The sequence below is a fragment of the Diplotaxodon limnothrissa genome, linkage group LG14 (assembly GCF_057381915.1).
Source record: "Diplotaxodon limnothrissa isolate DT_005_m linkage group LG14, D_limnothrissa_male_GT1.1, whole genome shotgun sequence".
Lineage (NCBI taxonomy): Eukaryota > Metazoa > Chordata > Actinopteri > Cichliformes > Cichlidae > Diplotaxodon > Diplotaxodon limnothrissa.
In genome coordinates this window covers 38,805,699-38,820,113 of record NC_140609.1, presented here as the reverse complement: position 1 = coordinate 38,820,113, position 14,415 = coordinate 38,805,699, and the positions used below count along the sequence as shown (strand labels likewise).

Sequence of the window (14,415 nt, the reverse complement as noted above, 5' to 3'; positions counted from 1 at the left end):
GTCGTGTTTGCTCTTGTGTCTGAGGAGAGAGCAGCAGCAAAGCTTTATTTGTTCGCTCTGTTTGTGTATCTTGATTTGTTCACATTAATCTCTACAGTCAATACATTAATTAATGTCCTGGCATTAAGGCACAGAGGCCTCATTCACCACTAAATTATGTCAGCAATGTTTGACACACCATAGCAAATTTACCCGTGTGTCTCAGAGTGTGTGTGAGGAGAGAGGGGAGGCCAGCTGACAAAGAGGCTCTGATGAAGAGCGAGAGGGTGGAGTTAGCAGCCAACTCTGTATGTATTGTATAGGCGTGAGCTGAGTGTGCACCACCTTGTATGTTTGGGGAGTTTTCGGTGAGTCTGCGAGGCGGTGTGAGGAATCTGTGTGTATTTAAATAGAGATGTGTGTGATTGTGACTTGAGAGTGGGCTTTCAGGCTCATGTGGGAGTAATTTAGGTCATCGCACTCACCAGATTCTCCATGAATCAATGCCTCTTCTCCTCCCTTTTCCTCTCTCTTTGTCACAAGTTTACATGTTGTGAATTCTCAGTATCTTTGGAAGAATTTGCTCTGAAGGTTTGTCTGTTATATCTGATCATGCACAACAAAATTCACAAGAATTTTTCTTCTGGGGCCTTTCTGATCCCCAGTGTCTCAAATGTACCTCTTCTGGTATGTTTGAGTGGTGCCCAGTAAAATGCAGTAGCAGTATTAGTCCTGTAAATTGTATTTTCATGGCAGTGTAAAAACGTCAGAATTATTTTGGAAGCAGTTTGGTGAATTGTGAAAGATTAGCATAAATTGTACGGCTCAGAAAAGAGGAAACTGTGGTGTGCAGTCTAAATAGCTTTTGGCCATGTTTCCACTGCCTTCTTAGAGCTTTTAATGAGAGTTCTTCCAAAATATTATGCTGCTTGTCACAGACTCATTTTTCATTCATTATATTTACCTTGAAAATTAAAAAAAAAAAAAATCACTTAATGCACCTTAAAGTCTCCCCGTGAGGCACAGAGCCAATCACAGCTCCTAGAAGAAATGGAGACTGTGCAGGAAGAATCAGAAAGACTTTATTTATCCCCAAGGCGCAATTAACATACAACAGAGCAGTTAAAGATAAGAACAATAAGAACAGGCAATAAGACTGAGATAATAAATACACAGAATATACAGTTTTAAAATTACACAGTTTAAAATGAAAGTGACTGAAAGGTGAATAAATAACTATAAAAGTTGCCATTCTCCCTCAATTAATAAAGTTTATCCACTCAGTTTGCAAAGCTGGAGCCAGTTTACAGGTAAAACTGCAGGTGTGAGAAAGACACGCTCCGTAACGGCCTTTCCCGACACATTTGTGAGGCCATTTATTCTCTTTTCTCTCACTCGTTTTCTTTTAAGCACTCTTTCAAGTCAGACAAAGTTCTGGTCATTTTATCCTTCACAGCTGTAGCGTGACGATCTGCCAAAAGGAGACAGCGACTATAAATACACAGAGAGAGGTGACACACTTGGAGGACACAGCTGAACTAAATCAGGATAAGATGACACAGAGAAGTAAAGCTAAAACATGCACCAGACACAGTCTATCAATAGAAAGTAGGATGTAACAAGACAGAAAAACACCAAGCACAGAGACTTTTAAATGAGATACAAGGACACGGGAGAGAGAAACTGAAAACTCATAGACGGATATGAACAAACTATAACCGTGAGCAGGATTCCACCACCACCTCTTCACAGACGGCTGACATGTTGAAGCTTTAAAACCTCTTTTTACTGTCTTTTCCCTTCATAGTGTGTTTATAACTGACATGACAATCAACGTACACTCTAAATGTTTCCTGTTTGCAGCCCTTCCTGATCACAGAGAACATGTGGCCTCGTGGTTGTGTGCTGGACTGCCAGAGGGGGCGCCACAGACCTGTGTGTGGCAGCAATGGCAGGCTGTATAAATCGCTGTGTGCCTTTCAGAGGGCACAGTGCATCAACACACAGCTCCGCCACGTCCCACGGGGACACTGTGCAGGTACAGGGCTTTACAGCGACATCATCACAAGCTGTTCTTAATGTTTCCCATGATGCTCTGGTGGTGAGTTTACTGGCTTAAAAAATCTGAACTGAAATAAACTTTTCTCATGTTTCTATCTGAATTTGAGCTGCTTTATATCACGAGTACAAAAAGACGCCTGTTATTAATCAGCTGTAGTTTCCTGCCACCTCTGCCTGCTCTTAATGACTGTTTTAATCTTAAACCGGGAGCATAAATAAACGGACACCACTGTGCTCCTGTCCTTCATTCAATCAGCTTAAAATGTTCTTCCCAAGTGAATCAACTCAGTCAATAGAAACATTCTTCTTAAATTAACAATGACTACTTTTTATTGGTCGGCAGAGCAACGGTATGCACATCTGTGTCATCAGGATTCATGATTTCCACTCTTCCCATCTATAGCAGCACACATGGATACTAATTTCCTCTGTTTTAGATCCGTTGCAGACTAAATGCCAGCTGGCCCGAGCTCAGGGCCTTGAGGCCAGAGCCCGCAGCCGTGGTAGTCCTGCAGCTGCAGTTTTTGTGCCTGCGTGCGGTCCCGAAGGTCACTTCATGCCCATACAGTGCCACAACCAGACCGGATATTGCTGGTGCTCCACGCCTGATGGCAAACCTGTCAGTGGTACCACGGCCCTCCATGTGATCCCCAACTGCACCGGTCAGTTATGTTTTATTCAAAGTATTACAGATTGTTGGCAAAAACCCCAAAACAAAACAACTTAACTGTGAAGGACTTTAAAATAGCATTTTTATGTATGTTAAAAAAATGCTATTCTAATGCATGTATTTGATGTATTTTGGTGAGCTCACATGTCACGTATGGAAGCACTGATTTAATTTGCCTTATTTACTGTATTCAGGGTTTTCTTTGATGTCTTTTATTAAAACTGCTTTACTTTGTAATGAAACTCGAGTATTTTTGTTTGCATGGACTACTTTACCAGCATACATGTTGCTACCTGCAGCAGAGAATGAAGGAGTAATTTTCTTAAGCTCTTTTCATACATAAGTGACAGTTTCTCACATGTATCAGACAGCAGGAAATAGTCTACACTAATAGAGCACTAACAGTCTGTGCGTGGACTTGGTTGTGAAGTCTTCTGGTTTCATGCATTTCAGTAAAAGTAGCGATTGTTCGGTATTTATCAGCTCCAAGTGTAACAACAATGGCTCAGTTTCACTGTTGATGTCAGAGAAATACAGATACACCAGCACTCGAGGATACATGCAAACAACAGCCAAGGCTGTGTGTAGGCCTGAAAAGGTGGAAGTCCTCTAATTCTTCAGAACGAATGTTGAACTTTAGTCTGTTGTCCACTCTGAGCTGTGCCTGTTATTCTGAACAGATCACCTCACCAAGCTCGTTCAGATCACCGATACAGATGCAACTCCAGTCAAAGGTAAGAAGACGCTTTATTTAAATTGCACAAAGGCAGTTTTGTCCTTGCTTTAAAATAACTGTGGAGCACAGTGTGCACACACTCATATGTTTCATTCACTACAGGTTAGATGTGTGTCTGTATGTTTCTCATTTGTCCTTCGTTCTGCCTTTTCCTGGCATCACACGCTGCTTGTTTCTCTGCCAGACACATCTGCAGGGACTTAATAATTCACAGAGCACTTCACATGCCAAGACTCTAAAAATGCCTCTTTGTCTGATTTTTTCCCTCTACTCTCATTCTTTTTTGGGTCCTTTTTTACTTCTTTACATTATAAAACATAAAAATAGTACCAAAAAACTCACCCAAGAGGAAAACAAACCTAATGCTCCATAACGTCTCCGAGATATTCCACTCCAAGTCAGAAAAGGTTGCCAGGTTTGGTCTGCTCTAATTTAAAGGTCATTTACTCTGACATTCAGATTTTCTAAAGCAGCAGTCCCCATCAGGTTTATGCTCTTGTCCAGTCTGGCATACATAACTCTACTACGTGCTGCTGCAAAATCTTATACTGGCAGCATAAGTGTAGTTTTCGTGAGCCTTTATGGGTTTATAAAAGTTTTGTCCCCTTACAGATGCAACTGAGGATTTTTGGTAAAGGTTTGTTGAGCTGCTCTGCAGTGTCATGTAGAAATGTAGCACCTCCTCTAAGTTTCTTGTTAAATTTAAAGTATTTATTGTATTGTGTTTGTGTTTTAAGTTTTTAGATTGTAACTAATATTTATGGACATCTTCGCTGTATAAATCTCAAGGTGGAACATACCCGATTTCATAATTTCCTTTCTCTGCTTTTTCACATGTTTTCCTCCATCTGTCCAAACTATCCCCCCATCTTCTTCTTCTTCCATTCACTCTGTTTTCTTTTATTTCAGATGGAGACGTTGGACCTGGACCTACGCTGGACCCTAGAAAACCTGCAGGTGAGAAAATAAAAACTTCTTCTACTAAAGAAATTTTAATGCATACGTGGGCAGAACATAGCTGCTATGATTAACCACTGTGAAGCTCACTACATGTCATTTATATACCAGCACGTCAGTTTCAATTAAAGATTAGCTGTAAGTGAGGAACAGAAAGCTAATTTTCATGTTTTGTAAAGTGGAAAAACTTGAAACATACATCACATACAGGACTCAGAAAATTACTTTTTTTTTTTTTAGGAACTGGGGTATATATTGAATCTTCTAACAAATGTAAAAAATAAATTGATTATCATTTTACATGTATGGGTTTTAATTTGTTTCAAACAAAACCATATAACACACTGACGATACAGCAGAGGATCCCGGGTCAAGTCTTTTCTGTTTCAACCCTCCTTAACATTTTTAACTTTCCAAACTTTCCCTTTTTTAATAACAACTACAATGTGACAGTGCTGCTCATTGCTTTTTCACAGCATCAGATTTAACATAATATAATATATAATATGTAACATGGCACTGGTTCTTGAGAAAAAGGTCTTTAACCCTTTAAAGCCATCAGCGCGAACTATCGTATGTCCACCATGTCCTGCCCGAAACCGGAAGGGACGTCATTTTGCGGAAATGTACCGTATTTCCCGGACTACAAAGCGCACCTGAATATTAGCCGCACAAGCTAAAATCAGGGGAAAATCCTGTTTTGTACATACATTAGCCGCACCTGACTAAAAGCCGCAGGTGTTTCAATGTTGACTTATCATATGTAAGAGAATATGCACAAAGGGAATTGTCAGGAAAGAGATGGCTGTTTGGAGACACACCCCTTTTATTAATATTTTGAAAAACAAGTTATGGGTACATATTTGCACATGTAGTACATAACAGTAACCTACAGCACACCAGAAAAATAGATTCGGACTACCTTTTAGGCTCAGGTGCAGTGACACGGCTTTAACAAGAAGAAAAGTCAGTCATTCACCATCTTTCTCTTCTTCCTGCCTCTAAAACCACCAAAGTCCTCTTCTCCAATGTCGGAAACGAACAGGCTCAGGATGGCTTCGTCATCCACTCTCCGCTTCTCTCCTTCGTTGTCACTTTCAAAACCAAAGAAATCCTCGTTGTCAGTGTCAGAGTCGAACACCCTCTGAAGGGCCGTGGCGGTGTCCTCCTCTTCATCATGCAGCAGTCCAGCCCTTCAAAATCCGTTGGTGATCGTGGATGTTTTCGCACTTTTCCACGCTGTCAGAATCCACCGGTGGAGTTGGGCATAACTTGCTTTTCGCAAGTTTATCGCCGCTCGTCATCCACGCCTCCCGCTGAATGCGTAGCGCTACTTTGAAGTTTGTTTTTCGCGCTACTTCGTACGGCACTACGTTGCCTGGCGGACGGACATGTGACTAACATACCACTCTTGAACCCCGATCCTTCCGCCAGGCAACGTAGTGCCGTACAACAGCGGAACAAACAAAACAAATCGTCTTACGATATCACAAAAATCATGGACAATCCATAGAAAAGCCGCACCTGACTAAAAGCCGCAGGGTTCAAAGCTTGTGCAAAAAGTAGCGGCTTATAGCCCGACAATTACGGTAGTTTTTTTACCATCAGGGCCTCATGAGCCTGTACTTGTGTTTTTAAAAGTTATGTTTGACTTTATGACTTTCTGTGTCGTTTCTGGGATGCTTAGGACTCATATTGCACTGCTGGAAATAGTTTATTTTGATGCATATGCTGCTTTTTTTTTTTTGCAAATTTGCACTATAATATTTATTTTCGTTTTTCCTGCAGTATATAAAAATTGGTGTATTTCAAAAATAAAACTATGAAGACACTCAAAATAAATTTCCTGTGGTGGGAAACTATTTTGTGCAACTTTTTTGTATTTACAGTTTTGAGAGATAAGCCTCTTAAATTTCTCTAACTAGAAATATATGTTAAAAAAGCAAAAATGATTTTAAATTTTTTTGTAGTTTATTGCACTTTTTTGCAATTTATGTAATTACTATGCACTTAATGCATACATATTATTTAAATTTGGGCTATAATGGTTGTATTGATGTATATCAACTTGAAATGCTCCCAAAAATGGCTCCACAGCATGTAAAAATATAATATAAGCTCTGGCGGACTTGGTTCTATGGTAGGTCTTAAAGAATTAAACAAACCCCACATAATATTACTCAGAAGCAAACAACATGGTGAAGATAAAAAGCACTGAGCAGCTACAGAGATAAGTCCTCATGAGTTTAGAGTAACACAGTGGATGTGTGTGTTTGTGGGATACAGAAAGCAAATGTCGACTTGTACACCGATGACCTGTCAGTGGCTGTTTGCAGCTTGTTCCATTTTGTGGCCCAAAAATTCGCTTTCGGTTTACGTTAAGATATATTTGGGTCAGTCCTGGGTGTTAAACAGTGGGGATGTTTTGATAAAGGGAAAAGCTCTGTGTTCCTCCTAGTGTACTTGAAATATAATATAATATAAATATAACACATACGTATACTGGATGCAGTTTTTTTTCATGTCACGTTGTGTTATTGTAGCAGATATTCAGCTGAACGACCTCTAAGAAAAAGGGAAATACTCTGAAATCTTATTTGACAGCTGTTTTTATTCTCATTCAGAGTTGACGGCGCCTCCTTTCTGGGTGACCATCCTGATGAACTCTGAGTCACGAGGAAACCGCTCACTCAGACGACCTCCTGGTAAGAGTCGTATATGTTTATATATGTATATGTATTCTCATATATGTACTCTTCTTTTAACGCTTAAAGTTTCATTCCACATATTTTAAACAGCCTTTGTGTGTATTTTATGTAACTTTACAGAATTGTTTTGATATAGAGTGTGTGTGTGTGTGTGTGTGTGTGTGTGTGTGTGTGTGTGTGTGTGTGTGTGTGCGCGCGCAGACAATCCTCAGACTTGTCAGCGTGAGCGAGCGTCTCTGCTCTCTCAGACTCGTCAAGCCCGGGAGGATGAGCGTTTCATCCCAGAATGCACTGCAGATGGGCGTTACAGCCCCGTGCAGTGCCACACTGCTACAGGTTACTGCTGGTGTGTCAGAGTGGACACTGGGAGGCCACGACCAGGCACCTCAGCACGGTAAGAAATCTGTTTGTTCGTTATTTAGCTCATTAGTGTGTTGGAAACTTGACTGTTATTCCTTTTAAAAACTTTCTCTTTTACTGTCTTTTCTTTTTTTTTCGCTCCTCTTATCCCCTGTCCTCCCTTCCAGTCGTCAGATTTGACTGGTTTTGCAGTCACAGAAGCATTTCATGTTAATCATATAATTTTACACCAATTACTGTCACTGCTCCCTAGGTGGATTTGCCTTAAAGGAAAGACACAGAGCAAATCAGAATAAATTATGGTCGGACTTTCCTGTTCTCAAGGGGCTTTATCAGCGTTGTTGCTGCACAGCTGCTTTCAAACTCCTGGGAGCGAACTGGTGGATGTTTTCTTGTGATGGTTTTGGTTCACTGATGTGAGAATAAACTCCCTTAGGCCTAATGCGTTTTTTAAAATTTTTCTATCTAATGTCTAAGCACTTTATGTGGTTGGACTTGTAATTCTGTAAATAGAAATCACTGTCAGCCAATTAAATCAAACAGCTGTTTCCCCCTTTAGCACACAAAACAAATCAAAGCATCAGATTTGTGTACATGAAAAGAAGTGCCAGTCATATTTTGCATTTATTAATTCAAATTCTACTGCTCAGTCCCTCTGTGACCTCAGTAAACCAGGAGTTTACAGTCTCAGCTGCTGGTTTCAGTCTGGTTTCAAAGGACCGAGATGACAGCGCTCACAATACTCAGCTGGGGCTTCGTCGCATTAATAAACAATAAAAAGCTAAAAATAAATCATGAAGTGAGATGAGCCATATAGAGTTTTTATTTTAATGTGTAGTTCCATGAAAATGTGATCAGTGATTCCACCCAAGCCCTGTTTTTTACATTAAGTCCTTTTTGATGTTATTTTTTTCACATTTTCCAATTTGGTTGACTTTATATGTGATGATCCTGTGTGTGTGTGTGTGTGTGTGTGTGTGTGTGTGTGTGTGTGTGTGTGTGTGTGTGTGTGTGTGTGTGTGTGTGTGTGTGTGTGTGTGTGTGTGTGTGTGTGTTCACAGGAATCAAATCCCGGACTGCACTAGGGCAGAGGCTGCCTCACTGGAGAAACCTCTGCCTGGTAAATATGAAAGTTTCTGATTGGTGGAAAAACAAAAATATACAGATTTAAAGCATCCTGTAAACATCTCACACATTTTCCATTTTCAGCCAAAATAACTGAAAAGCAGTTTGCCCAGATGTGAATTTCTCATCCTGTTTACTATATATAGGCCATTTGTTACGTGTCTGATGTCATGTGGAGGCCGATGATGTTCATATCATTCAGGTTACAGTCTTTACTCTGATCTCACAGGGTGTCCTGGAGCTCGTAAGAAGAAGTTCCTTCAGAGTCTGGTCAGAGCGCTGCAGGTGGAAGCACAGCATGCTGGGAGTCAGAGTCCCTACCAGTAAGTCTGGATACTGTAGACAGCAGGGGGGTGACGAGTGCAGCAGTGATTAATGATCTTCTGTGAAACTCACAGTAACATCTCAGGCTGTGTCTGAAATTGTTATTTACTCACTTTTTCATCATCTGCACGTACTCTCATGTCAGAATCTCTAAATAGAAATGAACAACATGTCTGTAGCAGGTCGAGTTTCTGAGAGTCCCAAAGTGTCTACATGTGGAAGTTTGTCTTAGTGCCTGAAATTTCAATATACCTCTCTGTAGAGAGAAAACTGACTAATGTGCAAGTATATTTGAGTAAGCAGGCACTGATTTAGGAAATATACGGTGGAAACAGTAGATGGCACAGTTATCTCAGATAAAAATCATTTCTCAATAAGCAGACATCCGTTTAGAAGACCCCTACGAACTAAGCAGGCTGTGTTTGTATTATTTAAATATGTTTTGATTTTGTGAAATGGAACAGGCTTCAGACTCGCACCATAAATTTGCATTATGTCCGCTCTGTGCCTGCGTGCTCGTACAACGTGAAACCTGTAGATCTGCTTTAAATCAAGAGAAATTCTTCCGTCTCAGGTGTGTAATGTGCCACCTGTTGCACAGCAGGAGCTGATAGCGATTCCTCCGGTGTGTTGCAGTGCTGAGATGGTACGCAGAAATGAAAATGAAAACCAGTTTCACACATCGGTGAACAGTGCAGATTTGATCAAGCACCTGATAACCTGCAGGAAGAACAGAACGGAATATTCCCATCTGTTTTCCTGCGTTTGCCAATCAGCACTTACCTCATTCTTTCCATCTGCTCCTCAGTCTCAGTTTACAAACATGTTGTTGGCTCACTTCTTCAGGTTCATGCTTTTCATGCATCTGTGTCCCATCCTTCACCCACTTTATTATTCTCCACCAAACATGCACAGATTTTCAGCTCCAGCATATTTCTTCACGATAACTTTGGCTTTGCCGTTTCATTCATTCCAGACTTGTTTGCGGTTTGTGTCTGACATAAATTTGAAGCTTCAGTTGCTCAGCTTGCTTTATAACTGATAAGAGGGAACTGAGAAATCCATCTGGTGATTCTGTTTGTCAGCAGGCTCCCTTGTCCTTGTGAAATGGGATGTTTATTGAGTTCTGCTGGAGCGTTGTGAATAGTGCTGCTGGGTTTTATACGATCAGTGTGTAAACATTGAGACACACTGTCAAATCTGAGTACAGATGTGTGAAGATGTCGGCTGCTCCTTCTCTTATTCCGTGCTCTCTGTGATGCTAACAGTGATTTTAAGGTTTGAGTGACTTTCAAATTTAAGTTTTTCACTATTTTGTCACACAGAACTGTTTCTTTAAATGTGTTTTCTGTGAAAAGTGATTTGAAAAAAGAACCTGAATGAGGTGGCGTCCTTTACACCAGCAAAGTGTCTCATCTCTTGGGTTTTTGTGCCGCTTCTTTCCATCAGAGACTCAAACACAGATCCTTCCAGTGCTCCTTCGCCCACTTCAAACCCTCCACCCTCTGTGGCTCCTTCATCATCTTCCTCCTCTCTGGATAATGCCTCCGCTGATGCTGCAGAGTCTTCTAGGCCAGAGGTGGTGCTGCAGTGGCACTTTAGTCAGCTGGACGTGGACTCCGACGGGTGGCTCAGTGAGCGTGAGGCTCGACCCCTCCGTCAGTTCCTGCGGCGCAGACTGAAGCCACGACGCTGTGCTAAGAAGTTCGCCCAGTACTGCGACAGCGATCGAGACCGAAGCCTAACGTTAGAGGAGCTGAGGGTGTGCCTGGCTCTCTGAGGAGGCTTACTGTCAGGTATGCGACTGCAGTATAAACCCAGTGGTTAAGCTAATCATTTCTAATTTTTTCTAACTTGTACCTCTTGTTGGGAATGATTTGCATCACCCTTGCTTAACTTTCTGTGCTCTGTGAAAAAATAAGATAAATCTGAATATATCTAATACAGCTGGCCTTTTTACTCATTACATGTTTCTTGTTTGCCACAGATTTGAACTTGAACAGATTTTCCCTTTAAGATAATGACAGTGGGAAGAGAAGAAATTCAGGGAAAGGCTGGTAGACTATAGGAACGGCAGCTCTACGCGCCCTAACGACGTACTGCACATGCTTAACCTCCATCGAGCTGACGCTAACCTTCACACTGCTGCCCGTAAAAACAGAATATAATCAAAGTTCACTTAGACCATGACACAGTTCAATAAAACAGCAGCTCAGCTTGTTTCAAAATAACACGTTGAGCTCGCCGGTGCAGTCTAGCAGAGAGTAGAGCACACGCTGTGAATGCACCAATTCTTCGGAGCCGTTGAACCGATCGGCCTGATTAAGGACAGGTGCAACGACAGGGAGCAGAGTCTCTGTTCTCACTCCAGCTGCTGCTCAGTGCGAACCCGCTCATGCTGCATGAAGCTCATTTGATACGTTTCTCCAGCCAGGTTGATGAAGTGATCGTTTTCGGCTCATGCTCGTCATGTGCCATAGTTTAGAAACACAGTCACAGAGTGGGAATGTCTCCATGTTTCCTTTTGTCTTCAGGTTAGCACAATGTTTTGGAAGTGTTTTTTAAGTTGTATGGTTTGGATGGCAGCTAGTTTACAGCTCTGATCGTTGCTTTATAATTTAATATTTCCTCTTTTTTCTTATTTCCAGTCTCTTTTGTCTACTTCAGTCACCCCAACTGAAACTAAGCAGCTCGTGTTGGTCTGAGAGTTGATGAATGTCGAGCTAATACACAGATTATCAGAGCTATGAAAATAAGAAAACATGTCTGCGTGGGCAGAATATGAGCTGCGCATTAGAAAAGGAACAAACAGGATACAATTACATCTTATTAAATTCAGTTTCATTGTTTCCTCTGCTGATTGTTTCCTCTTGCAGCTTCTTATTACTGCTAAGAAGCTGCAACTTGTAGTTATTTTGGGAAAGCAAATCCATCCATGAAACAGCCTACGCCTCTGCTGTGGCATAATCACAGTAGTATAACTCCAGTTTCAGTGGTACTGAGCAGTTAGTGGTAGCAGGATTTAGATAAGTAAAAGTAGAAGCAGCAGAATATACCTACCTAATATACCTGGTGATATTTCAGCAGCAGTGGGATAACGCAGAGTTGTTCTCGTCTCAGTTTTCACAGCTGTCTCTCTCTCTCACACGGCTGTTAACCAGCCTCCTCATTGGTCTGCTGGCTGAGGTAAAAGCGTCTTTTCTCTCCTTTTCAGGCTGTTGATCTAAGGGGAGCCGAGCAGTTTGGGCTGGCAGCGAGACAAATTACACCCACGATGTCTGAGTGTTTATGTACCTTCGTAAAACGAAAACAAACGGTGGTCAAGGTGAAAAGGCCCATTTGTCAGGGGGCTATCAGTCACAGCTCGGTGGTGACAGCGATTCACTAATCAGCCCACCGCAGACGGCAGTGACAGCTCGACCAGTGTGTGTGTTTTTCTTAGTTATAGCAACACGAGTCTGGGATTTATTATAAGTTTGTAAGGGTCATAAGCTCGATATTCCGTCTTTCTCTGCCTGGATTTTTCTGTCATTTCTGTTGATGTAAACAAAACATCTGGTTCATATGGAGATCTTAAATCATGTTGCTGATTCCACCGACAAGCATGAAAAACACGATTATACAGTGAAGGACGGATGACAGAGAACAGCAGCATTTTCTCACTGTATCTGCAAACATCCTGTAGATCATTTTATATATTTTGTGTAAACTGAAAACTTCAGTTTATTTTTCCAAGATTTCACTGGCAGAGTTATCAAAGTACCATATTATTTAGAAATAATGTTGAAAATACAAGATTAGAGCAGCTACAAGGATCCCATTTAAAGTCTAGACTGACATCGTCAGTGACACGTCAGCTGACCTGACCTGAGAGTTGGCAGTTCGTCTTGTGATCGCAAGGTTGCCGGTTCGAGCCCCGGCTCGGACAGTCTTGGTCGTTGTGTCCTTGGGCAAGACACTTCACCTACCGCCCACTGGTGAGGGGCCGATGGCGCGATATGGCAGCCTCGCTTCTGTCAGTCTGCAGCTGTGGCTACAACTGTAGCTGCCTCCACCAGCGTGTGAATGAATAGTGGAATTGTAAAGCGCTATATAAATGCAATCCATTGTTATCATTTGCAAACCTTCACCGATCTGTATGAAAGTGACGGCAGTCAGTCAGTCAGATTGGGCTTGTTTGGAGAAACGTTGCCTCACACCAGCTGATCTGTGCAGTCTCCTTGGAATTGAAAGTAGTTCCCCAGAGGCGGAGGTCGGTAACAACTGATTATCAATCAAAAATTGATAATTCTTAGTTGAGGTTGTTGTTGTATATTTACTCGAGCATGACTCAGCCATAATAGTTAGACTGAATGACACAAGTGTAATCTCATTTGAGGAACAGCAGTGAGAAAGACCTGTGGGCAGCCTCGGCGTCAATGAAGTGTGACTGTAGAGATTGTATAGCATTAGAAAGCAGCAGTGCCTGAAGAGATGCAAGAGCAGGAATATAGAGTGGATACGAGGAAACAGGCCTCGAGTCTGGATGACCTAAAAGTCTTGCTTTATGAACAGGAGGACACACTGGTGAAATTAGGTTCTGCACAAAGGCAACAACAGGGACGGGAAGGGCAGTAAGAATCACTGCAGAAACTATGAAAAGTGGAAGTCAGCAAGAGGACAAGCAAGGTGAAGTGCAAAGATAAGAACTGGCAGGTGGCAGACAGAGGCAAGTGGACTGAGGAGCAGCTGCTAATTCAGAGATGAAGAGAAAGACAGGATAAAGAGAGGCACATGGGGCATTGAACTAACATGTGTCTGGGAGAGATAGCAGTGACCTCCAGTAGTGATGGAGGAGCCGACTCCCCAGACACGCTGCCAGTGGACCCGTCACTCTGCTGAGCTCGGTAAAACAGGCTAGAGTTGAAAAATAGTTTCCATTGATGTGATTCTATTGTCTTTATTTTCCTACCCTTCATTTCTCTTTCCCATTTTTTTGGTTCTCTTTCAGTCAAAGCGACCGAGAGCAACGAGACAAATCAGCTGACATCAAAAGGCAGCTCGTTTTAGTGATTAAGTCATAGAAGCGCCATCGTTGGGGTTGGAAGATCTGTTCTGTCGCCCACTTGTTCCTACATGGTCGCAAATTCCTGACACTATCGCTGTGGGGTGGAGCAGGGGGAGGTTTTAATGTGCAACCTCCAGCTCAGATACAATTGGCACTCCAGACAACCACTACAGTAATCTGATCCATTCTCAGCCACTTGCAGCTCAGTGTCCTCTGCTGTTTCACACCCTGCAGAGCCATCCAGGGGTTCAGCTTTGATTCTTTTTGGCTGACTTTTGCTCGTGATTCCAGACCAATAACACCAAGAAACCTTAATTTATTCAGTTACTGCTTTCCTTTTTCTCTTTTCATTAATCTTATGTGTCTTTTACTTCCCGAGCCTGCATCTCTTCTTCTTTGTACATACTTTGTTACAACACATACTGACAGTATATATTAACACATGTAT

General features: G+C 41.9%; 1 protein-coding gene across 1 annotated transcript in view; it reads left to right on the top strand.

The window, feature by feature from the left end:
- The window catches only part of LOC146619467 (SPARC-related modular calcium-binding protein 1-like), a 31,800-nt gene extending 17,455 nt beyond the window's left edge, over positions 1 to 14,345 (top strand). Inside the window, exons 2-11 of the mRNA XM_085370665.1 lie at positions 1,843 to 2,017; positions 2,478 to 2,702; positions 3,391 to 3,444; positions 4,356 to 4,403; positions 7,028 to 7,108; positions 7,313 to 7,505; positions 8,533 to 8,591; positions 8,826 to 8,919; positions 10,370 to 10,716; positions 13,911 to 14,345. Coding sequence (XP_085226791.1) covers positions 1,843 to 2,017; positions 2,478 to 2,702; positions 3,391 to 3,444; positions 4,356 to 4,403; positions 7,028 to 7,108; positions 7,313 to 7,505; positions 8,533 to 8,591; positions 8,826 to 8,919; positions 10,370 to 10,700 — 1,260 coding nt within the window. The 3' untranslated portion in view covers positions 10,701 to 10,716; positions 13,911 to 14,345. The remainder of the gene's footprint in view (positions 1 to 1,842; positions 2,018 to 2,477; positions 2,703 to 3,390; positions 3,445 to 4,355; positions 4,404 to 7,027; positions 7,109 to 7,312; positions 7,506 to 8,532; positions 8,592 to 8,825; positions 8,920 to 10,369; positions 10,717 to 13,910) is intronic.
- The last annotated feature ends 70 nt before the right edge of the window (positions 14,346 to 14,415 follow it).